The sequence below is a fragment of the Scardinius erythrophthalmus genome (genome assembly GCF_964197995.2).
Source record: "Scardinius erythrophthalmus genome assembly, chromosome: 9".
In the NCBI taxonomy this organism is placed as follows: Eukaryota; Metazoa; Chordata; class Actinopteri; order Cypriniformes; family Leuciscidae; genus Scardinius; species Scardinius erythrophthalmus.
Window position 1 is genome coordinate 3,132,021 of NC_138229.1, and position 26,301 is coordinate 3,158,321.

Genomic DNA, 26,301 nt, shown 5'->3' on the forward strand with positions numbered 1-26,301 from the left:
ATGAGACCCTACTGGGTGAACTCGAATGCCTAGAGGATTTAGAGTCTATTACATGCTTTACCTTTATCAGATCTCTGCTTGTCTTGTATTGAAAATATGTCCAGGGGTTTTATTTTCCAAATGATTAATCTGGGTTATTCTGTAATCCTATAAAAAAAAAAAGGTTTCAAGGTTTCAAATGAACATTACATTCCAGTCCTGTGCACATGTTGAATGTGGGACTTACAGTGATTTTGATTGATTTTTCACGTCATATTCATCTAAGCTGTTTCAAGTTTAGACAATGAATGTGACAATCCAGGAATGTGGAGAAATGCTGACGCGGTTGAGACGGCAGCTCAAAACTGCTCGTATTCATCTCTGTGGCTTTCACAGTTTATTGTTTCCAAACCAACGTCAGCAAAAAGGAATCTGCTCGTTTCCGAGGAGAAATGATATACCTGCGCTCAGACGACCAGAGGAAAATCTCACGCGTCTGATCAGATGCTGCTCTTTCGTGGCTCAGGAGACATTAAGTTCACGTTTCATTGTCTCAACTTTGCCTCAGATGTTTCTCCTGAAATAAAAACAGGCACAAATAAGCTTATAGTTGTCTTACAGTTCCAGTATAGCACTATAAAACTAATGTAAAGAGAATCTCAGATCATTTGGACAAGTTACATAAGTTTAAAGTCCCCCTGTAGTCAATCATTTTATTCCTTAAAACTCATCTTTGATCACCAAAATGACTTATTTAACTTTTTTCCTTAAAATATCTTGAATGTAACTCTACACCCGTGCCTCATTTAGTATGCGCGGTTCTATAAATATGCAAATGAGCCCCGCCTCCACACACTCACTCAGCTCAGAGATCCACTGGTTGACGATCACACGTTGATCTGATTGGTTACAAGGTAGTTTGTGACGTCAGAAACACCAGCGATTTCAAAGTGTGTTTTTGAGACTGTCTTTGGTTCACTGCAGTTTTAAGGAGAAAATACTCAGCAATGCTGTCGACTTATGAATTTACACATGCTTTGTCTTAAAGCACATAAAAAACACCACATAGACACATAAACAACATTAAAAGCTGGATTTTTACCACAGGGGGACTTTTAAACTGTCATGACAAGCAAACATCACCATGCATTTGGTCATGTGTCTCAGGACAGTTTGAGACATTTGTTGAGATCTCTCTTAAAACTCTATGAAACGTAAGATTTCTGATGTCTTTCTCCAAAGAGTCTTGGTTTTTCCTTTCCGCTGATGCCTGGGAGAAAGAAGATAATAAAGTAGGTGTCATCTGCGGTTTTTCTTTCCAGTGGAAACCCAAAACTAAAAAGTGTTTACTTCCAAGTAAATAAATAAGGGAATTCAGTGAAATGTGAGGGATCTATAAACAGTGTTGTGGTGTGTTGTTCATTAAATGTGTCACAAGACGTGAATCATGACAAACAGTGCCAGTATTTCAGCTGACTCACATAAACAAATGCGACGGTGAACGAGCATTCGATTCTCAGACTCACGTGGGCTTGTGGGAATCGAGTTATGCCGAAAATCCCCTTTTCTGGTGCCGAGCGTCTCACTCTCTCTCTCTCTCTCTCGTTCCCCTCCCCACTTCTCTTGGTCTTTGGCTCATGTTAGATCCTGTCTATTTCAGCAACGTATGAAACCCCACCTCCTCCTGTCTCTCTCTCTCTCTCTCTCTGTCTCTGTCTCTCTCTCTCTCTCTCTCTCTCTCTCTCTCTCTCGGCGTGGACTCCTGGCTGTGTTTAATTGCCGAGTGGCAAGATCTGAGGGAAAGATCGGGAATCACATGGAGCCGCTGCGTCTGTCAACGCTTTACGAGCCCCAACCCCGGGAGAGAGAGACCGAGAAGGTGTAGGAAGGAAGTGTTTGGAGTTTGGGAAAAGGGTGAGTTGAGTCTGAGAAGGGAATTTTTTTACGCAGTGGGAAAAAAAAAACTGAGGTGTAGAGAGAGGTGAAAGACTTCAGGAGAAGGAGAGTTGAAGAAAAAAAAAAGGAGGGAGGGAAGGAGGGAAGGAAAGAAAAGAGGCCCACTACTAGAGAAAAGGGCAACAAGCTGCGTTCGGCAGGAACGAGAGAGAACATTGGGAAAACAAGAGTAAGTTAGAAAAAGCACCGGGAGGAAGGAAGGGGGAGGTGAGAGACAGAAAGTTGGAGAGGGGAAGTGCGGGAGAAAGAGAGAGAGAGAGAGAGAGAGACTGTAAAACGCAGATGAGAAAAACAGACGGCGTGGATGGAGAGAGAACCAGTTGTTTTCTAAGTCGGATTTGGGACTGGAATGCACTCGGAGAACACGACTGCGAGATTTCAAACTCATTCCTGCCACTTTTGCCTGGAGCAGGGAGTCCGACGCACACCGGGCCCCGTTGATGGATCATGTGTGCGTATGGAGTCGGGAATAGCCCCGTTCCCGAAGGAGTTGGGGATAGACGGAGCGGAGAGGATCATTTCGTCAACGCCACGGCAAGTTTATGCCAAGGAAATACAGCATCCATGCTATTCCTGGGTGGATGTACGAACGCCCAGGTGGGATTCTCCGTGCGTTACGGAGATCCGGCGGGAATGTGGATGCGTTCAGCGTTGGTATTACCCAGAGTTGCTTCACCCCTTTAATGGGGGTCATGTTTTAAAGGTCAGAGGTCAACGCTACTACTCGTCAGATCAACACTACGGACATCAGCGGGAGTGGGATGACGTCCACGGATATAACGGACATTGCACAAGGAGACGGGTGTCTTTCCGGCATCACGAAGAGCAACACACGCTTAACAGCCCTGGGACCAGCAGACAATCAAGTCCTGGAAAACCACACAGTAATGGGGAAAACTCCGCTTTTTTCCCAACCGAGGTGCCCTCCAGCAAGTTGGGGCGCTCGAGGCTGCAGGTGAACGGATCGAAGCGGGAAATAAGGACGGGTCAAGGGGGCGTAGGTCTGGAAAACCATGGCAACCAGAGGAAGAGCCAGGGAACAGTACGGGAACAGATCAAACAAGTGGTCAATGAGCTCGAGGAAGTGCTGGGTGGTCTCAAACAGGTCCAGTTGGAGATGAAAGAGGTGAGGATGCAATAATAAATAGAGTGAATAATGTTGAATGAAGATCAAAAATTTGGGATTGTTCACCCAAAATTCTGTTATTTACTCATTCAATGCACAATTCACGTTTTTTACAATACATATTGTTTCAAAGCAACTTTACAGAAAATGCATGAGTTCATATTACAATCTAGAGTGATCTGTTATCAGAGGTCCAAGTTATGCATTTCAGAAATGTACATATACAAATCACACAGTTAGCTAATAATGTATTAATTTAAACAATGTATTAATTTAAGGCGGAAACAATGAGCTCATTAGCAATTTTTCTTAAATTGATACTTCACCCAAAATGAAAATTGTTTTATTTTACTCACATGTTCCAAACCCGTATGACTGACCTTCCCCTGTGGAACATAAAAGAAGATTATTTGAAGAACATTGAGAACCAAACAACATTGGACCCCATTGACTTACATTGTATTTACTCCCAAAAAACTGAGACATTTCTCAGAATATCTTCTGTTCCACAGAAGTCACAGGTTTGGAACGACAAACGTTGAAATGACATGCTGTGGGTGACCGGCTACTATAATGAGTTTTCTTCATGCGTACATCTATGAGGAAACATTCACATAACAAGATTTGTCACTGATTTTGCGTTCAACATATTTGAGATGGGATTTTAATAAGCACAGAGACTGGATAAGATCAAAACTTTCATCCTGTTTAACCAGTGGAAATATATTATCTGTGTGGTCTTAGCAAACATCTGTGTAATAAACCTATTCTGAAAAACAGCAAAACTAAACATAATCTGAAAGCCTTCAGAAGCCAAAACACACATCTGCCAGAAATGAACAGTCAATTATATTCAGCAGAGCTGGAAATGTTCCACTGGGAGCTCATTGTATAGAGGAATATTGTATTTTCTTGATGGGAAGTGGCCAGTTCTTGAGTCCATCACAAAGGCCTGTTAAAAGAGAACAGAATCTTAAAATCAATAGCTAAAGATAGCTTAATACGGGCAGATTGACATTAGCAATAATGGACTCTGCAGGACGTAAAACATTAATTGAATTATTTAGACATGTTTCAATGGATGCATCAAGACTCCCATAAGATGTAAATGACTGCAGCTGGAAATAAAGTCAGTAGATTAATGCATCACAGAGAAAGAAGCCAAAAAAGTTATTTTATGACATCTTTACCCACAAACTTCAATGGTGAAGGACGTGTTTTATCTTTTCTATATGATCTCAGGTTAATGTTCAGAGTCATTGAAGTTACTGAGATGTTTTTAAAGCACTGATTGGTTTGTTTGAGAGGCGTGACATGAGAATTTGTGACTCAGCCAATGACGTGTGTTTAGGGGCGGGATTATGATTGATTAATGACAGATGGCCTTGATGAAACTTGTTTGGAAACCTAAAATGATTTCGTAGATGCAATCATGACAACTTACTTTAGTTTATTTGGAGTTTTTCCCAAGTTATGTTAATTTTATTTTTGTTTCAGTTTACAAAAAATTTGTTTCGGTTTCGTTAACTATAATAACAGCTATGATTGCAAAAACCATTGGCGTCATACTTGGTGCAACACATTTCAATGCACCATGTTTGATGTGAATGTAAACGCAGTGGCAGAGAAGAACAATTCCAGTGAATATTTCCAGTAAAAAATTATTAAATGACTACAGAAGTGCTTTTTTGTTGTGTGTTTAGGGCCGGGATTATGATTGATTAATGACAGATGGGCCCTAGAAGCGTCTGGGAAACTTGTTTGGAAACCTCAAATTATTTCATTGATGTAATCATGACTAATTTAGTTATGTTATTTTATTTTTGGTTCAGTTTACAAACATTTAGTTTTCGGTTTTGTTAACTATGATGACTCAATATGATTGCAAAAACCATTGGCGTCATACTTGGTGCAACACATTTCAATGCACCATGTTTGAATATGAGAAAGTGAACGCAGTGGCAGAGAAGAAGAATTCCAGTGAGAAATATTAAATGACTATAGAAGTGCTTTTTTGTGTGTGTTTAGAGGCGGGATTATGATTGATTAATGACAGGTGGGCTCTAGAAGCGTATGGGAAACATGTTTGGAAACCTAAAATGATTTCATATATGTAATCATGACTACTTAATTTATGTTAGTTTTATTTTTGGTTCAGTTTACTTTTAATTTTGTTTCGGTTTTGTTAACTGACACCTCAATATGATTGCAAAAACCATTGGCGTCATAGTTGGTGCAACACATTTCAATGCACCATGTTTGAATATGTGAATGTGAACGCAGTGGCAGAGAAGAACAATTCCAGTGAATATTTCCAGTAAAAAATTATTAAATGACTACAGAAGTGCTTTTTTGTCGTGTGTTTAGGGGCGGGATTATGATTGATTGATTGATGGGCTCTAGAATCGTATGGGAAACATGTTTGGAAACCTAAAATGATTTCGTAGATGTAATCATGATTACTTAAGTTATGTTAATTTTATTTTTGGTTCAGTTTACAAACATTTTGTTTCGGTTTTGTTAACTGACAACTCAATATGATTGCAAAAACCATTGGCGTCATAGTTGGTGCAACACATTTCAATGCACCATGTTAATATATGTAAATGTGAACGCATTGGCAGAGAAGAAGAATTCCAGTGAAAAATTATTAAATGACTGCAGAAGTGCTTTTTTGTCCTTTTTGGAGCTTGACAACCTCTGGCGTGCAAAACAGCAGTGTAAAGTTACTTTTTATTTTTAAGCAAACTATTCCTTTAACTTTGTTTTTGATCCCTCTGTGTCTGTGAAGGTCGTCCAACAGATCGATGTTCTGACGTCCAACATTGACCTTGATGAAGAAGAAACAAGTCTATCCAATGGACTCTCCCAAGACGCCACCAAAAGCAGTCAGACTGATGTTGTGGCGTTGATCCACTATTCGAATGGCGAAGAGGACACGACTTCCGACTCTTCTCTCGCACACAGCCCTGTGGATTTAGTTAACAATAACAGTCATTCGCCAATGAGTAACCACACAAGCCTGTCCCCTCCTGAGAAGCGATCCATTACTGTTGAGGATAAAGGCAAAAGAGTTGTGAAACAAACCTCAGAGACTCAAAGGACTCAAACGACGCTCAATGGAAACTGCTTACCACACCGAACGGCAAGGAAAGGGCAACTGGAAAACCACAGACCCCCTATCGTTCCAGTAGTGTGCACTAACTCAAATAAAACCCACCGGCCTCCACCTTACCCTCAGAACGGACAGGTGAAGATGAGGACACCTCCTTACCCTGGAAAACATAAGATGCTCTCATCCACCATAGTGTAAGGACACACAACTAACTTGCTTTCACAGAAACCCAAACATCAGCAAAGACAATCAATCAAACACATCATGCATACTCACAGACACAGTTGCACACATGCTTCATCAATCACTTGGTCGTAATGTTCCTTGGTGACGAAACTCAGGGTAAGTGGACACTACATGTCCTCAGAAGAGCATGTGCTTGCTGTGTTTATGCTCATGCATGTCTAAACACAAACATATACAAAGTTTGGGGTCTGTAAGGTTTATTCATGTTTTTTGAAAGACGTCTCTTATGCTCACCTGGGCTGCATTTATTTAATAAAAAAAAATAAAATAAAAAAAGGAGTAATATTTAGGGCTGGGAGAAAAAGAAAATCGATTCACCTAGGTATTGCGATTTATTTTATCTTTTTTACGATTTTAAAATCGATTTTGTTTTATTACAGAATCGATATTAATTCAAATTCAATTGCTTTATTTTTGTCCTTGCTTGTAGACGAGGTTGACAGAAGTTAGCCACTTTCGTTCGAGCAGAGGATGAAATGTGTCGTTATCTTTGAGTGTCGTAATATCCCAAGTGGACGCGTGGAAGAGACGTGAGACTGAACGCACTGAAAACCCTCGCACTGCTCATATACTGAGAGAGAGAGATAAGACAGTAGAGCTGCACCATTTATCTTTAATAAAGACTGTGATCTCGATTCAAACACCGACGCGATCTTTCAATTTGTCTGTCTATCAAACTTTGACAAAATCATATCGCAACATTTAAATGTGGATCACTGTCGTCATGAAACCGCTTCACAAACAGTCTTTCAACCTCATAGTGTCATTATTTCTGTGATGCAATAGATACAATTATCATAGATGTACTGGGATAAAAGTTTAAAGTTCAAATATGAACACTGATGTCTACGATAGCGATCAAAATCAGCTTTTGATAGAATTTTGGTGCTTAAAAGAACGCATTTATCATTACATTGTTTCGCCACTGTGGCGACAAGTGACTGTTAAAAATTGTATTTGTTATTGAATCATTTATTAAAAAAGATTAAATAAATAAAAATAAATAAATAATAATAATAATCGCAATATCGAATCGCAATACTTGTAGAATCGCAATTCTTAAAAAAATAAAATAACGCAATACATATCGTATCGGCACCCAAGTATCGTGATAGTATCGAATTGGGAGATAGGTGTATCGTCCCAGCCCTAGTAATATTATTATAATTTAAAATAGCTGTTTTCGGTTTTGAGTATGTTTTAAAATGTAATTTATTCCTGTGATCAAAGCTGGATTTTCAGCATTATTCCTCCAGTCTTCAGTGTCACATGATTCTTCAGAAATCATTCTAATGATTATTATCAATGCTGAAAACAGCTTCATATTTTTGTGGAAACCATGACATTTTTTGTCCAGGACTTTTTAATGAATAGAAAGTTCTAAAGAACAGCATTTATTTGAAATATAATCTTTTGTACCATCAATTTAATGCGTCCTTGCTGAAAAGTAGTTCTTTCAAAAAAATCATACTGACCCCAAACTTTTGAATGGTAGTGTATACCCATAAGAATGATACCAAAAATCACAAATGACATCTCGTTAATATCAGAAAAATATTCTGCTACAATGAGATTAAATGAAGAGCACACGTCTGCTTTTCAGCGGTTTCTCTTGAGGAAAAACCTCACATCTCCCAAAGAGTTGTAGAAGAGATCTCAACAACTATGTCTTAAATTTTCTAAGATGTCAAAGAGCTGCAATTTACAATAATTTTATACATGCCGTCAACAATTACCACATTTATTCAAAGGAATATCAAGAGAAACATCCGAGACAAATCCATTAAGTCTCCTGAGCTTTAAAAGGGCAACATCTGAATCACAAAAGTGCTGAAACATCATGTGTCTTTTGGATCGTGTGTTTAAGGAAAAACCTTCCTCGCTATTATAACAGACACCATCCACATGTGTTTTTTCTTATAGTTATTATTTCCCAGAAAAGAAAAGCATGGTGGGGTCTGCCGGCCCGGCACTGAATCATTTCCATAGAAATACAGACCAAGCTTTTTGTGATGAAGATAGTAAACACAATGACTCGCTAACTATGCGTCATGAAAGATTTCTTCCATCTGTTTTGCAGGAAAACACGGTGTCGATATACGCTGCACTTGTTTCCTCAGATTACACTGAGCTTTGTTGTTTGCCCTGCGGGGAGATGAACGATGTTGAATGCTTTGCAATTCAAAAGCCTTTCCCCCATGGAATTACCTCAGATCCGAGGGTGAACATGACTTTGGCTTTTGGACAATTGTGTTGCTTTATCACAGAGGAATTCAGGATACGATCAGGAATGTCTGATAAACATTCTATAAGTGAAAATTATGTTCACGGTTGATTATATCGGCTGTTGTTGAGGCACGTTAAAAGATCAAACACGGCTTCAAGGTTGGGATTTTTTGGGAAAATCATCTTACGCTGCTGTAGACAAAATGCAGATAATATTACCGCATCCATTAATTAAATTAACTATGCCCTGAAGACAGTTTGAGAAGTGCATGCCTGTGCAAATTTGGCGGTTGACGGGTCATTGCTTTGTGGTTGCTAGTGCTTTCTGGGTGGATCCTTACAGGCTCAAAACAAGTCACCCACACACAAGTCTCTAAGATATTATCATCCCTAAACATGCAACTCATTGCTTCTTGAAAAATGTATACCAACAGCCTTGATGCCTTTTCACACAAATGATGATTATAGGGGCAGATTATTTATTAATAATAACTAGTGCTGTCAAACGATTAAAATATTTAATCGCGATTAATCGCATTAATGTCATAGTTAACTCGCAATTAATCGCACATTTTTTATCAATTATAAATGTCCCTTGATTTCTTTTTGTCCCATTATTTTTTTTCTCATTTTAATGCTCTTATCAACATGGAAAAGTGGATCAGCTTGCTTTGTGCAGATGTCTTTTTATTGAAAACAACATTGGCATTACAGTATAGTGTTCAATTTCACACTAACATTCTCACTCGGAGCAAATAATTAGAGCCCGACGGATATATCGGCGGGCCGATATTAGGCATTTTCCAAACTATCGGTATCAGCATTTATAATGGCCGATATATGAATATTTAAAAAATAAAATAAAAGCGGACGAAACACACTTCAACCATGTTATGAGTGTTGGCGCTGCATAGTTTGTCCACCAGAGGGCACTATACAAGGAAGATCGCTAACATCAATGAGCTTGGAAATCACAACGAACTTATTCTGCCTAAATAAAGTAATGATTACTGTATTTATAAGTAGCATATCTGTAGTTCCAGTCTCTGCATTGTAAAATGTAAGTTAGGCACGCGAGGAGTGAACATTTAGACATAGAGAAAAAGTATCAAACATAGCCTGTGCATAAAAGTTAGCTTTTCTTTTACACGTGTGTGAAATCCAGGTGTGCGTTGCTGACTTCGTTTAGCCGCAGCATTAACGAGTCACATAATGTATTTAGTGCATCACTAAATTTTAGAAGGCAGGCGGCAAATGATGATTGAAAATGGTTTGTTGAAGCTTGATGGAATAGATGCATATAATTAAAAGAGTGCAGGACCGGCGATTGCTATAGGCGAACTAGGCGGTTGCCTAGGGCGACAAATGTGTTGGGGGCGCGGACGCACTCTAGTGTCGCCCTATCTACTTCCCATATTAATCATAAAATTTGAACGAAACGCGAAATAAAACATGTTTATTAAACATGATCAAAGGGCGCCCCTCAACCACACGTTTAATTACTTGTCAACCTGATTATTTGATTGAATTTATAATTTTTGTCGACCATTTCTGGATTGGCGGGGGGCGGGAGGGTTGCGTTACGTTACGTTAGGGAAGTGCTCAGCTGCTGGCGCGTTGATCGAAAATGAAGCGGTCTAAACCTCTGGTGCACAGGGACGAAAACGGAGAAAGGAAGAAGATAAAAAATAAAGCTCAGTATAGAGTAAGTCTTCTCATCTTAGCTATTAAGGTGTCCAATGAAATAAATTTCCTTAGTATTGTAGCCTACACCACCTAATATTGGACGTTTCATTGCTGTCACTAAGCTATAGTTTGCTAGCTATTACTTTGAAGGTGAATAGAAATGGCAGAAACAACTGTTAATATTTTATTATTTGAGATAGAACTAAAAGAACTTAAATATTTAAATTTTGTAGTGGTACATACATTATCCATAATAGCACATTTGTTTGTAGAAGGTATAGTTAAACCAGTTTAATGGTCATAATTTGCTTAAATTAATCCAATTTGGTAAATATCCTTGAACATTCTTTGTAGAATTTGTGTATAAACAATTTACAGTTGATTCTTCAAGTCATAATTTGCTTGTTGAAGTGTTGGAGTGACTATTAGAGCATTTTTGTTTGTTCATCAATGAACATTCTTTGTAGCATTTTTGTATGTGCAATTTATTAGAGTGTATCATTTAAGTAATATTTTGCTTGTTGAAGTGTTGGAGTGACAGGTGAAACTCGAAAAATTTGAATATCGTGCAAAAGTTCATTTATTTCAATTATTCAACTTATAAGGTGAAACTAATATATATAGACTCATTACATGCAAAGTGAGATATTTCAAGACTTTGTTATGGCTTACAGCTTATGACATATCAATTCATATCAATTCTAATTTTCTGTGATTTTGAATTTGGGGTTTTCATAAGCTGTAAGCCATAATCATCAAAATTATAACAAATAAAGGCTTGACACTTATCAATTTTCTTATTTCTTATTTTCTTATAATGGGGGGGGGGGGGGCGCAAAAACTCAATCTTGCCTAGGGCAACCAAAGGGCTAGAGCCGGCTCTGAGTGCAGGTAAAGGGATAAGCAAGTTGACATTATAATTATAAGGTAGCTTATAACATTGACATTTGGCAGACACTTTTATCAAAAGCGACTTACATTGCATTTCAAGGTACACATTTACAATCTTATCAGTTCTTCACACACACACACACACACACACACACACACACACACACACATTATTACATAATTTAATTATTACTGTCAATATTAATAATAATAGGTGACTTTTTTTTGTTCAAAGGACTTTAAGTTTCATATCTTAAATTTGTATTTTTATGCATTATATTTATCAGAACTTTAATATATTCTGTTCTGTTGTGACAATAAAACAAACAAGTTTATTTTTGAACAGCATTATTATATTATTTTAGTAAGGCTGAGGACTCTTAAATAACGACAATTAACTAATGTTAGGGAAATCTGTTCATGTTTTGTTACGCGTTTCTGGATTTTTTTAAAAATATATATCGGCCGATATATCGGAATATCGGATTTTTAAATCACCAAATATTTGTATCGGTATCGGCCTTAAAAATCCTTTATCGGTCGGGTTCTACAAATAATCGCATCAGAGAATTCGTATTCGCGTCAAGTGGTGTTTCAGACTGGGCATGCTGCGATGATCGCTCAGTTCACAACGACAGAACACACAGATCACTTTGGTCTCGTCAATGGAACCATTTGGCAACTTTTTAAAAGTAAACTTTCCAATCAGAATCTCATTGGCATCCATTTCGGCATCTCGCGCTCGCCATCCACTCAAAACGTAACGTTAGCCTACTACTCTTCGGCCGGCTCGCAAGCCCAAACAAGTGTGTGTGGCGTGCCTGTCGTTTTGTGTCCGGTCTAGCTAGATCCGGTGTGGTGTTGTAGTTTTTCTAACGTTACTAGTTGTTGCAATAGCATGTGAAAAAAAAAGGCAAAGTTTGCTAGGCCAAAAAGAATGTTAATCTCGCGATAAAAAAAAATTTGATGCCGTTAAAATGGGTTTGCGTTAACGCCATTAATAACGCGTTTAACTGACAGCACTAATAATAACTTATATTCACATAGTTCCTTGCACAGTACTATATTATATAAGCTGCACGAACCCACGCAATCTTATTCCTAAATGACAGCGATTCGGCTCTGTCTATTAAAGGAGTAGTTCACTTTCAAATAAAAAATTTCCTGATAATTTACTCACCCCCATGTCATCCAAGATGTCCATGTCTTTCTTTCTTCAGTCGAAAAGAAATTAAGGTTTTTGAGGAAAACATTCCAGGATTTTTCCTCCATATAATGGACTTCAATGGCAACCAACGGTTTGAAGGTTCAAATGTCAGTCTCAGTGCAGCTTCAAAGTCTCTACACGATCCCAGCCGAGGAAGAAGAATCTTATCTAGCGAAACGATCTGTCATTTTCTAAAAAATAAATAAAAATGATATAGCCTACTTTTTAACCACAAATGCCCGTCTTGTACATTTCTGAGATAGGTCAAGCTCTGAGAAAGGTCACGTGTGACATCGTTAAACATCCAGGATATGCACACACGTAAGGACCATTTTAAACAATAAACTGACACAAATACATATAAATATGTGTCAGACATACAATAACTTTGAACAGTCCTCCTACTCCAAACTTGTAAACACTGGGTCGGTACTTCCGACTACGTCACGCGTGACCTTTCCAACATGATGACGTAATGCGTGGTGCATCTCAGAGATGGTACAAGATGGTCATTTGTGGTAAAAAAGTATATAATTTTTATTTTATTTAGAAAATAGATAAGCAATAAGATAAGACCCTTATTCCTTGGCTGGGATTGTGTCGAGTGAAACTGCACTGAGACTGACATTTGAACCTTCAAACCGTTGGTTCTCATTGAAGTCCATTATATGGAGAAAAATCGGAATGTTTTCCTCAAAAACCTTCATTTCTTTTCGACTGAAGAAAGAAAGACATGGACATCTTGGATGACGTGGGGGTGAGTAAATTATCAGGACATTTTTATTTGAAAGTGAACTACTCCTTTAACGCTTCAAATAACGCTTGTATTAATTACATCATTACACCAGTAGGTGGCGACAAGTGACTGTTAAACATGTATTTGTCATTGAATCAATCATTCAAGAGATTCGTTCAGAAAACACTGATTCATCCAGCAATGAAAAAAGTAAAGTCTTTATGAGTCATTGAATCATTCAGTTAAAATGTTTATAATTCATTCAAATTAATTAAACATATTAAATAGACTGCAGCAATTAACATTTTGTCAGAACCTCTAGTAAATTAGGTTATTTTGCTTAGTTTATATAATATTATACTAAATATAATACTATATTATATAGTATTATATAATTCTCAATTTCTCCAGAATCGTGCAGCTCTGATGTAAACACAATACTTTAATCAAATTGATGTGATTTAGCTCATAATCGTAGCAAAATAAGTGCCGTATGCCAATTTTAATTGCAATAAACAAGCATGTAAACACTTTAATCACATCTATTCTACTCTGACCAAAGTACACATGCATAGATTCGTAAACATAGCGGTAAAGAAGGGGTCACATTTTTAGGGTGCTGAAGAGACCCGACAACATTGTGCAACATGAATATAATGCAGTATATTAAAGGATGAAAACACCGAAATGAAGATATTTTTAGGTGCATGACTGAAAAATACCCACTATGTTCATAAAAACGTGTTTTGCATTTTACGTCCGCGGATTAAAACAGTGGCCAGTAACACGTCTACTGTATGTGAGTTCATATATTGTGCTGTGCATTGGGGGGTGTAAATAATAGTGGTAAAAAGGACCTTAGTGAATAATCAGAAAAATAAAGTCATTAGAAATAATCACATTACTGGAGCACGTTCATCTGGAGCACAAATTCTCACATTGAACTTTAATACTTCTGAATAATCCCTGGATTAGGATAGGAAGCACAACTCGGACAACTAGAATTTGACACTATTCCCTGACGTATTCAACATTCCTCTGGGGTTAAAGTTAAAATGGCAGATGTGATCTTTGTGTGCGGTTGAGAACAAAAGGAGCAGATTTCTGCCTCTGAACGCAGTAGTTATGGTTTGGCATTGTCCTCTAGTGGAGGGTATGTGTCTCTGCAGGACTGGCCCTTCTGTCTGGTTTTCATTAGAAACCACTTGGCTTAGAGCCTAACCGAATGAGGCAAGCTCGCACAATATTTGTGATGGTCAAATAAACACAGGCATTTTCAGACATCATTCACGATGAAGGCCACCCACTATCTGGGAGGGCACAGCAACAGCTGAGCTCGACACACACACACACACACACACCAGGAAGAAGGTGCATAACAGACAGCGGATGTTTTGGTAGACGTGTGTTTATACAGAACGCCCACCGTTTGGTGCCTTCGCTCAGACTACACACTGTACTTTTGTTGTCCTGTTTCCAGTCCAAATATCTAAAACTTCTTAAATCAAAAAGCATTTACTAGATAAGTAAATGACAAGAAATTATATCTTGTTTTCTGGAAGAACATTTTTTTTAAAATAAGTTAGTTTTTGCTTAAAACAAGCAAAATTATCTGCCAATGGGGTAAGAAAAATAATCTTAATTCAAATGAAAAACAAGAAAAAAAAAATCTTAATTCAAATGACAAACAAGAAAAATAATCTTAATTCAAATGGAAAACAATAAAAATAAAAATGAAAACCGACAAATAATCTTAATTCAAATGGAAAACATGAAAAATAATCTTAATTCAAATGAAAAACGACAAATAATCTTAATTCAAATGAAAAACGACAAATAATCTTAATTCAAATGGAAAACAAGAAAAATAATCTTAATTCAAATGACAAACAAGAAAAATAATCTTAATTCAAATGTAAAACAAGCTCATTTTTTCTTCTTTTTTTTGGATTTTGCTTGTTTTAAGCAAAAACACACTTAATTTAGTTTTTTTTTTTTTTTTAGAAAACTAGATATAATTTCTATAATGTCATTTTCTTGTCTAGTAAATGCTTCTTGATTTAAGAAATGTGTGATATTTGGACTGGAAACAAGACAAAAATACTAAGTAAGAAAGGCATGTTTTGCAGTGCACAATGTGTTCGGGAAGCCATGTCTTCATTGGCTGTAAAATGAAGCCCAATGGAGAACGTTGTACAACTTACAAGTGGTTTTCATTTAAATTCCAGAGACTGTATGAAAGTAAAAATCCCAAATGAGATCTCTTTAGTACGTCACTTGTTTCTACTAGACAGCAATGATATTAAATCGAGAGAGAAACCTTTGCTTAAAAGGATAGTTCACCTAAAAATGTTGTTCCAAACCTGTACGACTCTTTCTTCTGTGAATGTTTGGGTTCAAACTACATTGGACCCCATTCACTTTCACTGACTGAATTTTCAAAATATCTTTTTGTGGTGAACTATTTAAGTCTCTTGTTTTTCATGTTTCTTCAAAGAAAATGTGATGTTCTCAAGACATTAAAGTGTGAAAATTTAAGTTCTCACAAGATCAAATGATCTGAGCTGCTATCCACAACCTTTATATAGCTCTACACACAGTTTATACTCTTACTTTATGACTACTATTCACTCATTTCCATTTTTTTTTCTTACTTAGTATTTTTGTCTTGTTTCCAGTCCAAATATCAAAAAATTCTTAAATCAAGAAGTATTTAGTGGAGAAGTAAAATTACTGAAAGTAACCGAACTGAAAAAAAAAACTAATCTAAATTTATCTTAAAACTATAAAAAATTATCTGCCAATGGGGTAAGAAAAAATATCTTGTTTTCTAATTGAATTAAGATTATTTTTCTTGTTTTCCAATTGAATTAAGATTATTTTTCTTGTTTTCCATTTAAATTAAGATTATTTTTCTCATCCCATTGGCAGATCATTTAGTTTGTTTTAAGAAAACAAGATATCATTTCTTATGTCATTTTACTCATCTAGTAAATGCTTCTTGATTTAATGCACTCTTGAATTTTTAGATATTTGGACTGGAAACAAGACAAAAATACTAAGTAAGAAAAACATTTTTTGCAGTGCAATACTTACCTGAAAGCTCTAGTAAGTCACTTCAGGGATATGGAAACACCTTTAGACTTTGACTATCATCCTGCTCTGAACACAAGTATCATCTTGTGTGTGACATATTATTACTCAAATAAAATATTAATTTAATTTTCATCTGGCCCAGAGACATTAAAGCTAAATTGCAACTATAAATTCATATCATCTTTGATGTATTGTTCAAGCTAAAGCTAATTTAAGAACAATCATAAAATATAAATGTGCAGAAGACGGTTTTACTTTTGGGTAGGTGGATAATTACATCTGTCTGAGAGCGCTCAGAGAGAGACTGGGCTTGAAGTTTCCGGGGTGGTGGAAGATTTGGACAAATGAGGGATAAAGAGCAATCATATGACGGCATAAAGTCTGGTCGCATTGCTGCTTATTCTGGCCACCAATTAAACGCCCCCTTAGACAGAAAGAGACCTTGACGTGTAAAACGACCAACAACAGTTTGTTTCGTTTTTATGAGCTTTTTAGGGGTGGGGTTATCTGAAATATATTGCACTACAATAATAGATCAGTGTAAAAAACATTAAATTATTATAGGTGTAAAGATGACTTATTCCTGGAAGTCAAGAGCAATAATGCAAATGGACATTGGCTACGCATTTGGAAAATGATTCATGCTTTCTTTCTGAATCATCTATCATCAACCCAGGGGCCAAATAACTTCCAATATGGATATTTTTCTTTCCTCCTATGTGAGGTCTATATAATCCTATAAATATATATATATACACTCACCTAGGATTATTAGGAACACCTGTTCAATTTCTCATTAATGCAATTATCTAATCAACCAATCACATGGCAGTTGCTTCAATGCATTTAGGGGTGTGGTTCTGGTCAAGACAATCTCCTGAACTCCAAACTGAATGTCAGAATGGGAAAGAAAGGTGATTTAAGCAATTTTGAGCGTGGCATGGTTGTTGGTGCCAGACGGGCCGGTCTGAGTATTTCACAATCTACTCAGTTACTGGGATTTTCACGCACAACCATTTCTAGGGTTTACAAAGAATGGTGTGAAAAGGGAAAAACATCCAGTATGCGGCAGTCCTGTGGGCGAAAATGCCTTGTTGATGCTCGAGGTCAGAGGAGAATGGGCCGACTGATTCAAGCTGATAGAAGAGCAACTTTGACTGAAATAACCACTCGTTACAACCGAGGTATGCAGCAAAGCATTTGTGAAGCCACAACACGCACAACCTTGAGGCGGATGGGCTACAACAGCAGAAGACCCTGCCGGGTACCACTCATCTCCACTACAAATAGGAAAAAGAGGCTACAATTTGCACGAGCTCACCAAAATTGGACAGTTGAAGACTGGAAAAATGTTGCCTGAGTCTCGATTTCTGTTGAGACATTCAGATGGTAGAGTCAGAATTTGGCGTAAACAGAATGAGAACATGGATCCATCATGCCTTGTTACCACTGTGCAGGCTGGTGGTGGTAGTGTAATGGTGTGGGGGATGTTTTCTTGGCACACTTTAGGCCCCTTAGTGCCAATTTTGGCATCGTTTAAATGCCACGGCCTACCTGAGCATTGTTTCTGACCATGTCTATCCCTTTATGACCACCATGTACCCATCCTCTGATGGCTACTTCCAGCAGGATAATGCACCATGTCACAAAGCTCGAATCATTTCAAATTGGTTTCTTGAACGTGACAATGAGTTCACTGTACTAAAATGGCCCCCACAGTCACCAGATCTCAACCCAATAGAGCATCTTTGGGATGTGGTGGAATGGATGTGCATCCCACAAATCTCCATCAACTGCAAGATGCTATCCTATCAATATGGGCCAACATTTCTAAAGAATTCTCTCAGCACCTTGTTGAATCAATGCCACATAGAATTAAGGCAGTTCTGAAGGCGAAAGGGGGTCAAACACAGTATTAGTATGGTGTTCCTAAAAATCCTTTAGGTGAGTGTATATATATATATATATATATATATATATATATATATATATATATATATATATTAATGGATGATACCTAGAATTCTATTTATGCATCATACTGCAAAAATAGGTTCTTGTTAAAACAGATCCATTATGAACCTAATAAACTTTAAAGGGTTAGTTTACCCAAAAATTCTGTCATTAATTACTCTCCTTCATGTCATTCCAAACCCGTAAGACTTTTTCATCTTCAAAACACAAAAGAAGATCTTTTTGATGAAATCTGAGAGTTTTCTGTCCCTCCATTGACTGTCTACGCAACTACAACTTTGACACTTCAAAAAGTTCGTAAAGAGATTGTAAAACTATTCCATGTGAATTGGCTTTTACTCGCATAACATTCATCAACTCACACATCAGTTGTAGTAAAATGATAACCAATGAGGTTCATTCTTGCGTGTCAAGCAGGTTCGGTTGAGCTTCTGTTTATGTTCGCTGATCAACATTTATATGTGAATAAAAGCCTAAATTCAATCTGTTCATCATATAAAGCGATAGTCTCTTCAGAAAATTTGGACTGAACCGCTCAATTCGTATGGAATGTATGAATTCATATGAATATGGATCGTTTTACAATATCTAATAGCTGTCTATGGAAGAACAGAAAGTTCTCCGATTTCATCAAAAAGATCTTCATTTGTGTTTTGAAGATTAACGAAAATCTTACGGTTTTGGAACAACATGAGGGCGAGTAATCAATGACATAATTTAAATTTTTGGGTGAACTAGCCTATCCCTTTAATTTACTAAAAACGTAACACCCTAGCAACCATACAAAACACTTTAGCAATCCCATAATAACACGCTAAAACAGTCAGCACATTTGCCAGGCTGGCAACACACACAGAGGCACTGTTTACATCTGGTGTAATCCGATCAGACCATCGCGTCTCTCAAATCTGAATCCAGCCAGATGTTTCGCGCCGAATATTTAGTGTTTTTAAAGGCATACCTGTGTCAACTGAACTTCAGATGTGATTCATAACCCGTGTCACTGCATACTGATTTCAGTCATGCTGCGTGGTCTATTAGTAGTGTATATTAATACGCACATCCAAATGTTTTATTCGGACGGTTATTTTCTGTTAACGCTGCATACGTTGGCGCCAAAGTTCAAAACAGTGGTTGATTGACAGGTGAGTAGGCGGTGCTTCGGGACGCTGATGTGATCACGTGCCTTTCTGGCTCTATGGGTGCGTCCGAAATCGCATACTCTCTTGAGTAGGTACTTATTTTGAATAAGTAATTACTGCTAAAAAAGTATGTTCTATAGGCTATAATATGAATGTTATCATCTAGACCAGGGGTGTCCAAACTCAGTCCTTGAGGGCCACTGTCCTGCAGAGTTTAGCTCCAACCCCAATTAAACACACCTGAACCAGATAATCAAGGTCTGATTATCTGGTTCAGGTGTGTTTAATTGGGGTTGGAGCTAAACTCTGCAGGACAGTGGCCCTCCAGGACTGAGTTTGGACACCCCTGACGCACTACATTCGCCATGTTGCCGTTATCACGTGAGCTATAAGCATCAGTTGCGTCGCTTCACTGTCATTTATAAATCCTCTCCCGTGGCCTCATGGGATAGTAAATTGTACATCCAATTCACACTTCAGAACCACGCTGGAAGACAAAGGTCATCCGGGTACTTTTCGCCCTACTCTTTTAAGAGTGCTGTGAATTCAGACATGATCTTTTGTCTCTGTAATGAGGGTTAGATGTTGTGGGAAGGAGGCGGAACCGGCGAATGTTCAACAACTTTAATGACGTAAAATAACCAAACAACAAAACGAAAGTAAAGACAGCAGCCCCTCACGGACAACTGCTGTTACTTACATATAATAAAACAAAACACAACATAAGTCCAGACCTGTTCCTCTCTCAATCTTCACTGTCGTCGTTTTATCTCCTCCTTTTATGCTTCCACTCCTCTGAGAGAGATATACGCGCCATTCTCTCACAGCCCTCGGCCTCATCCTGCTCGCCACAGTCACATAGGGTGAATTCGGGTTGATTGGGATACTTTTCCCCAGTCATCTCAATGGCAAAAAGTGTCCCAGTCAACCTGAATTCACCCCTACTGTTTTACGCCTACTATATTGTAGGGAGAAGTATGCGATTTCGGATGCATGTTATTTTAGTAATCTCATCTCAATCCCAGTTTACATCCGTGTTTAACACTCTTCACTTGTAATCAGTTCACGATTCGATTCTAATCATATCAGAAATAATCAGCAACATTCTAAAAAGCCACTTTCAACATGGGTTGGTTACACAGCAACATTCTAAACACACTCAGAAAACCCTAGCAACCGCATAGCAACATTCTAAAATGCCTCTCACAACAAAACACTTAAGCAACCTCATGGCAACATTCTAAACACACTCAGAAAACCCTAGCAACCGCATAGCAACATTCTAAAATGCCTCTCACAACAAAACACTTAAGCAACCTCATGGCAACATTCTAAACACACTCAGAACACCTTAGAAACCTTACTAATGCCCTGACAACCTAGAATTGAGATGGAATAGAATTTTGCATGGTCTAGCACAAAAAAATACTTTTTTAAAAGGAATTTTAAAATTCAAGTTTTTTAATAGTTTTAAATGCTAAACTATGTGACCAGTGATTGAAACACCAGTACTTTATTATTCCATTTCATTCAGTCTAAATTGAAAAGTTGTGCATGCCCAAACCAGAATGCATATCTCTCTCTCTCTCTCTCTCTCTCTCTCTCTCTCTCTCTCTCTCTCTCTCTCTCTCTCTCTCTCTCTCTCTCTCTCTCTCTCTCTCTCTCTCTCTCTCTCTCTCTCTCTCTCTCTCTCTCTCTCTCTCTCTCTCTCTCTCTCTCTCTCTCTCTCTCTCTCTCTCTCTCTCTGTTTCCAATCAACAGTCTGGCATCTACTCACTCAGAAAAAAAGGTACGAAAGCTGTCACTGGGGTTGTACCTTTTTAAAAGGTACATTTTTGTACCTAAAGGGTCCATATTGGTACCTTATGGTACATATTAGTACCTGAAAGGCACAAATTAGTACCTAAAAGGGACAAATTAGCATCTAAAAGGGACAAATTAGTACCTAAAAGGAACAAATTAGTACCTAAAAGGAACAAAAGTGTACCTTTTGAAAAGGTACAGCCCCAATGACAGCTTTCGTACCTTTTTTTCTAGAGTCCTGATAAAGACAGCACACTGCGGCATGAGGAAACTCATGTCCAATCAGATCTCCTGTCCTCAACATTGAGCCAAGCTGAGCGTATAAATTAGAGTAATAAATCAAGCTGATAAGCGAGCACAATCTTGGCATTAGAACACGAAAGGCTAAATTGCGTTACATTATCGTAGCACATAATGTGAGCCAGTCAGGTTTGTAAAAGCAGCAGCGATGCCAAGGACAAGTCAGAGGTAGAGAAGGTAAAAGAAGCTCCTACTCACTTAATAATGTTGGCTAAAAAAAAAATAACCCAACTATGGGGTGGTATAGCTACCGCTGTGGGTTATTTTAACCCAATGCATTGGAACCCAACAGTTGAGTTAACTATTTATTTTTATTTATGCCATTATTTTAATAAATAAAATACACTTTGTTTTCAAATACAGATTGTTTTTTGGAGTATAAACACAAATAAATAGGTGAGCCTAGTATGTAAATAATACACAATTATGTGTATAATAAAAAATAGAATAAATAGAACATAAACGTGCACATTAAAATATACTCATTAAATTCAAAACATACACAAATGTGCACACATACAATACACATAATACATTTAAAACATATGCATTAAATTCAAAACCTGTGCAAATTGACAGCACAGATGTGCACATACAGTACAGCCACGTATTTTACCCAGCTGTTAGGTTATAACTAAAAATAACCCAACGACGTAAACAAATGACCCAACAAATTTTAAGATAACCCAACATAATGACCCAATATGCGTAAACCAACGGTTGGGTTAAAAAAAATAACCCAACGTTTGTGACTGTGTATGTCGTGATGCTCATCCTCTGTAATTATTGCTGATTAGGTCTTTTAAGTGTTTGTCGGCAGCGTTTGCTTTCCCCTGATCTGGGATCTGCTCCAGCGCTTGCTAGAAGCATCGATCAACACGCTTTGAGAGGGACATTTGTGTAATGAAGACGTGACCCTGTCTGTGATGGGCTGGATATGAGAGTGCACTATGTAATGAAAGTCTTTTTATTACACAGGGATTGATGCCACACAACCCATCTTGACTCACCGCGGAGGACGGAGAACCCTGGGCCGAGGAGCAGTCACTGTATTTCCCATGGAAAACTCCTGAAGCATCTCAAAGCCCTCTTTCTCTCACACACCCCTGCTGGAAAAAACAAACTAACAGTTTACACTAGTTAAAGTCACCACGAAACGGCATTCACAACTCATTTTATTTATATAGTCAGATGCATTTCTGATTGAAACAGGAAAAAGTGGGAGTCGTGCGATTGGAAGTGCGGGATTAAAAAGTAATAGGGATTTGTGATGTTACTTGAAAAGGAAAGTCGTATCAGAGGCGGAGTAAGTTGTAACATTTTGATGAAAGATTGTGAAAACACTAAATGAATAAAGAATAATTAGGATTGTGTATTATTAAGAAAGTCTGTGTTGCTTATATTTATTTCCTTATCCATACAGTAGGTAGGCAGTGACTGGAATTTATTTATTTTGAAAGTGTTTTCTTGGCTTTTGTCCACTAAGTGTAGTTTTGTCGGGCTGTGACGTAAACTGAAGACTATAGAGTGCAACTGTCGGGTTCCAGAAGTAAAAACTCCATTCATTTTCTCCATAAGGAAATTGATTTTGAAAGATAACTTATAAAAAAGTATTTGCTTCTGCTGAGTTTGAAAATAATCATGTTTAATAGTGGAATTCCTGGTGAAAAAACTACATTACCCATGATGCTCGTCTAGTGTAAGTGCCCGCCCCCTTTTACAGTGGCTTTCATTCTGGAAGTATTTTTTTGCATTCATTTTCCCATAGGGATTTAAATAAGTCTTCTTAAAGAGTTATAATCCATGAACCAAGCCAACCAGATATGAGGTGAATCACAACACTGCAAACTTTTTTAAATTGGACAAAAGTTAACAAAAAGAAAACTTTCGTGAGGGAAAGAACTACAATCCCATGAAGCATTGCGAACAGCATAACTGAAATAAAAACAAATTTAAAACTACTCATTAACAAATGTTGCTATATATACAAATATATATAAACAAGTATTTTGAGAGCGTAGAGAGATCAACTCAATTATATATATATATATATATATATATATATATATATATATATATATATATAAACAATAAATTTTAAGTTAATAGCAAAATATGAATATATATATATATATATATATATATAAACAAGTATTTTGAGAGTATTTTGTCATTTGTGGAGGAGCTAACAAGATCTTTGGCACATGTTGCTTTTGTTGACTCTGATTGGTGGAATCCTCTGTAGGGCATCATGGGTAATGTAGTTTTTCAACAGGAATTCTGCTGTTAAACACAATTATGCTGGCAGACGGCTTAACAACCTCATTGCTCACAGTAGGTCTGTCTTTAAAGGTATATAAGTTATCGTTCAAAATCAATTTCCAAATGGAGAAAATGAGGTCCCTTAACCCGACTGTTTTTATTTAAATTGCACTAGACTTTTATTATGTCCCACTCCAACTTCCTGTTTCAAAAGGAAATGCATCAACACAGAAAACTAGTCATAAAGCATTTTATGGGGCCTGCTGATGTGTCACTGGCACAAGTGGGTTTATTAGTGTATTAGCATATCCAAAAACATGCATTATGCTGGTTATTTAAGCTGGTCAAGGCTGATTTCAGCAGGTCTCTCTCTATAACTACACTGTGTTAACCATTTAGAACAAGCTGCCCTTCTTAACTAACCTGTGACCAGATATCAGAGTGTTTCTCCTTTAAAGAGAGCGCAACTGAGTAAAAAGCTGCTTTTAGGTTGGAAATTATGATTTTTTTTATGTGCTAACTATATCCAGTGCTCATGTAGATCTGTGAACAGACGGTTGAAATGCTGGAAAAGAGGATGCATTTTCTTAATAAGATTTTATTATTATTATTCAGACCAAAGATTGACATGATTTTTTTGTTGTTCAGGGAGGCTGAAGGATCTATAAGTATATTAAGCTAAAGCTAATGAACACTAACATTGCCTTAAAGGCAGCTCGTAAAACCACTTCAGAGAGGTATATCTGAGTTTATACTTCTGGAATAAAGTGGATGGATCCGAACTCGGTATTGCAGCTGTGGACTGGAATTATTTAATCAGTATTTAAAGCCAGTATAAGCCATCTTTATAGACTGTTGCAATCATGTAGTGGCATTTTCCCTCTGTGGCCAATAGATGGCGCTGCAGACCACAGAAAAACACGGTAACGCCAATGACATGTGAATGTCTTACAAATGTGTACAGCTCACATGAAATAAAACATTAAGTGTTTAAAATATATTCTCAGTGACTTCTTATTGACCCTTTTAAAATATGTTTATAGTTGTAGGATTTTTTCGAATGGGTTTCTCACATTCAGTATAGGCAGATTACAGTATTCCTCCAGTCTGACACACATGACTAATATTTGCACTATATAATTCAGAGCTCTATATAGGATGGTATTGACAGTGTCTGTGTCCCTGTTTATTTAAATCTTGTCTGAGAGTTTCTCACTTCTCTCTGAGGGGCCTCTTCACATCCCAGCATGCATCTGTTCAGGGGGTGAATATAACATTTTTATACATGCATAGGAACACAAAATCAAACTGTTTTGTATGATTTTAAGCATTTTTTTATTTTATTGAAATTTTTATTTATGTTTTTTGATTATTATATATTTTAATTATTTAATTAAATTTTTTATTGAATTTTAACCAGTTCCCCCAAATGTTCATAACTGTAATGGATAAAAAAAAACTATATTGAAATATATTGTAATAATATGCATGTGTAATGCTGGAAAAGAGGATGCATTTTCTTAATAAGATTTTATTATTATTATTCAGACCAAATAATAATTATATTATTATTCAGACCAAAGATTGACATTATTTTTTTGTTCTTGTTTTTTTGTGACATAAAAAAATGTATATATATATATATATATATATAATGTTTTTACACACACACACACACACACATACATATATATATATATATTATTTATATAAAATCAAGAAATATATTTTTCATGAAAATACATGTCAAGAAAATGACATGAAAATGGACATTACATTTTATATATATTAAAAATAATAATTATATATGTATATAAAATAAAAAAGAAGGAAAATATATATATATTAATTTATTATTATTATTATTATTATTATTTTATTTATTTTTTTTACTTTCTTTTCATTTTGTGGTAAAATGTTTTTATTACGGACATGTTTTCATGAGATTTACTTTGTCATTATCATATAAATTCTCGAAAGGCCTCATGCTAAATTGCTTCTGGGCAGCAAGTGTGCTTAAGATGTTCATCTGATTAATCACAGTTTCATCAGTCATTAGCACTTAAAGTCGTCTGGCGGTGGATGTCCTGCTCAGACTCTCATCTGCTGGACAAATATTGAGTCGTTCTGCGACCCGTCCCGTCTCCCGTCTGGCCCCAGAAAGACAAATGTAGTGCAGGTTACCCGGGGTGTGTTTCTCGTGACTAGCCGCTAAGTGACTGTGGGCTAGCCTAGCGCAAGGTCAGTCAAACACACTCATTATTCTTGGCCTGAGTCGCAGACTAAACAACGCAGATGATTCTTGGATGCATTACTTCCCGTCAAACATTTAAGAAGAGGCAAGCATGTCTTAATATATGAAAAATTGCTTCAGTAATTCAAAATAACTTGTGTTTTTGTTTCTTTTAAGCGTCTGCACAGCTGACGAGAAGTAGCCCATAAAACAACTTGGCGGAAATGGACCATAGGCAAATTTCCTCCCAAGAAAAGAAAAACAACTAAAAACGACAAAAATGCAGAGAATGATATTTTTTTCTGCAGTGTATGCATCACTAA

The 26,301-nt window shown here is 37.0% G+C and overlaps 1 protein-coding gene across 2 annotated transcripts; it reads left to right on the top strand.

The window, feature by feature from the left end:
* The first annotated feature begins 1,753 nt into the window (after positions 1 to 1,753).
* Positions 1,754 to 23,134, top strand: LOC308695559 (uncharacterized protein). 2 transcript variants are annotated; one of them, XR_014030721.1, is made up of 3 exons: positions 1,754 to 3,061; positions 5,853 to 6,518; positions 22,462 to 22,863. XR_014030721.1 is itself a non-coding variant. In XM_081373742.1 (3 exons), the coding sequence occupies exons 1-3, from the start codon at positions 2,285 to 2,287 to the stop codon at positions 22,466 to 22,468; spliced, it is 1,302 nt and encodes a 433-aa protein (XP_081229868.1). In that variant the 5' UTR covers positions 1,878 to 2,284; the 3' UTR covers positions 22,469 to 23,134. The 2 variants fall into 2 exon arrangements, 1 of the variants encoding a protein (XP_081229868.1); XM_081373742.1 differs by having other exon boundaries at positions 1,878 to 3,061; positions 5,853 to 6,370; positions 22,462 to 23,134.
* The last annotated feature ends 3,167 nt before the right edge of the window (positions 23,135 to 26,301 follow it).

What these genes read in the sequence shown, in the direction of transcription:
- LOC308695559 (XM_081373742.1), top strand. Translation starts at nt 2,285, where the DNA reads ATGCACTCGGAGAACACGACTGCGAGATTTCAAACTCATTCCTGCCAC. An exon ending in TCCAGTTGGAGATGAAAGAG is followed by an intron (nt 3,062 to 5,852) that starts GTGAGGATGCAA and finishes GTGTCTGTGAAG; the next exon opens with GTCGTCCAACAGATCGATGT.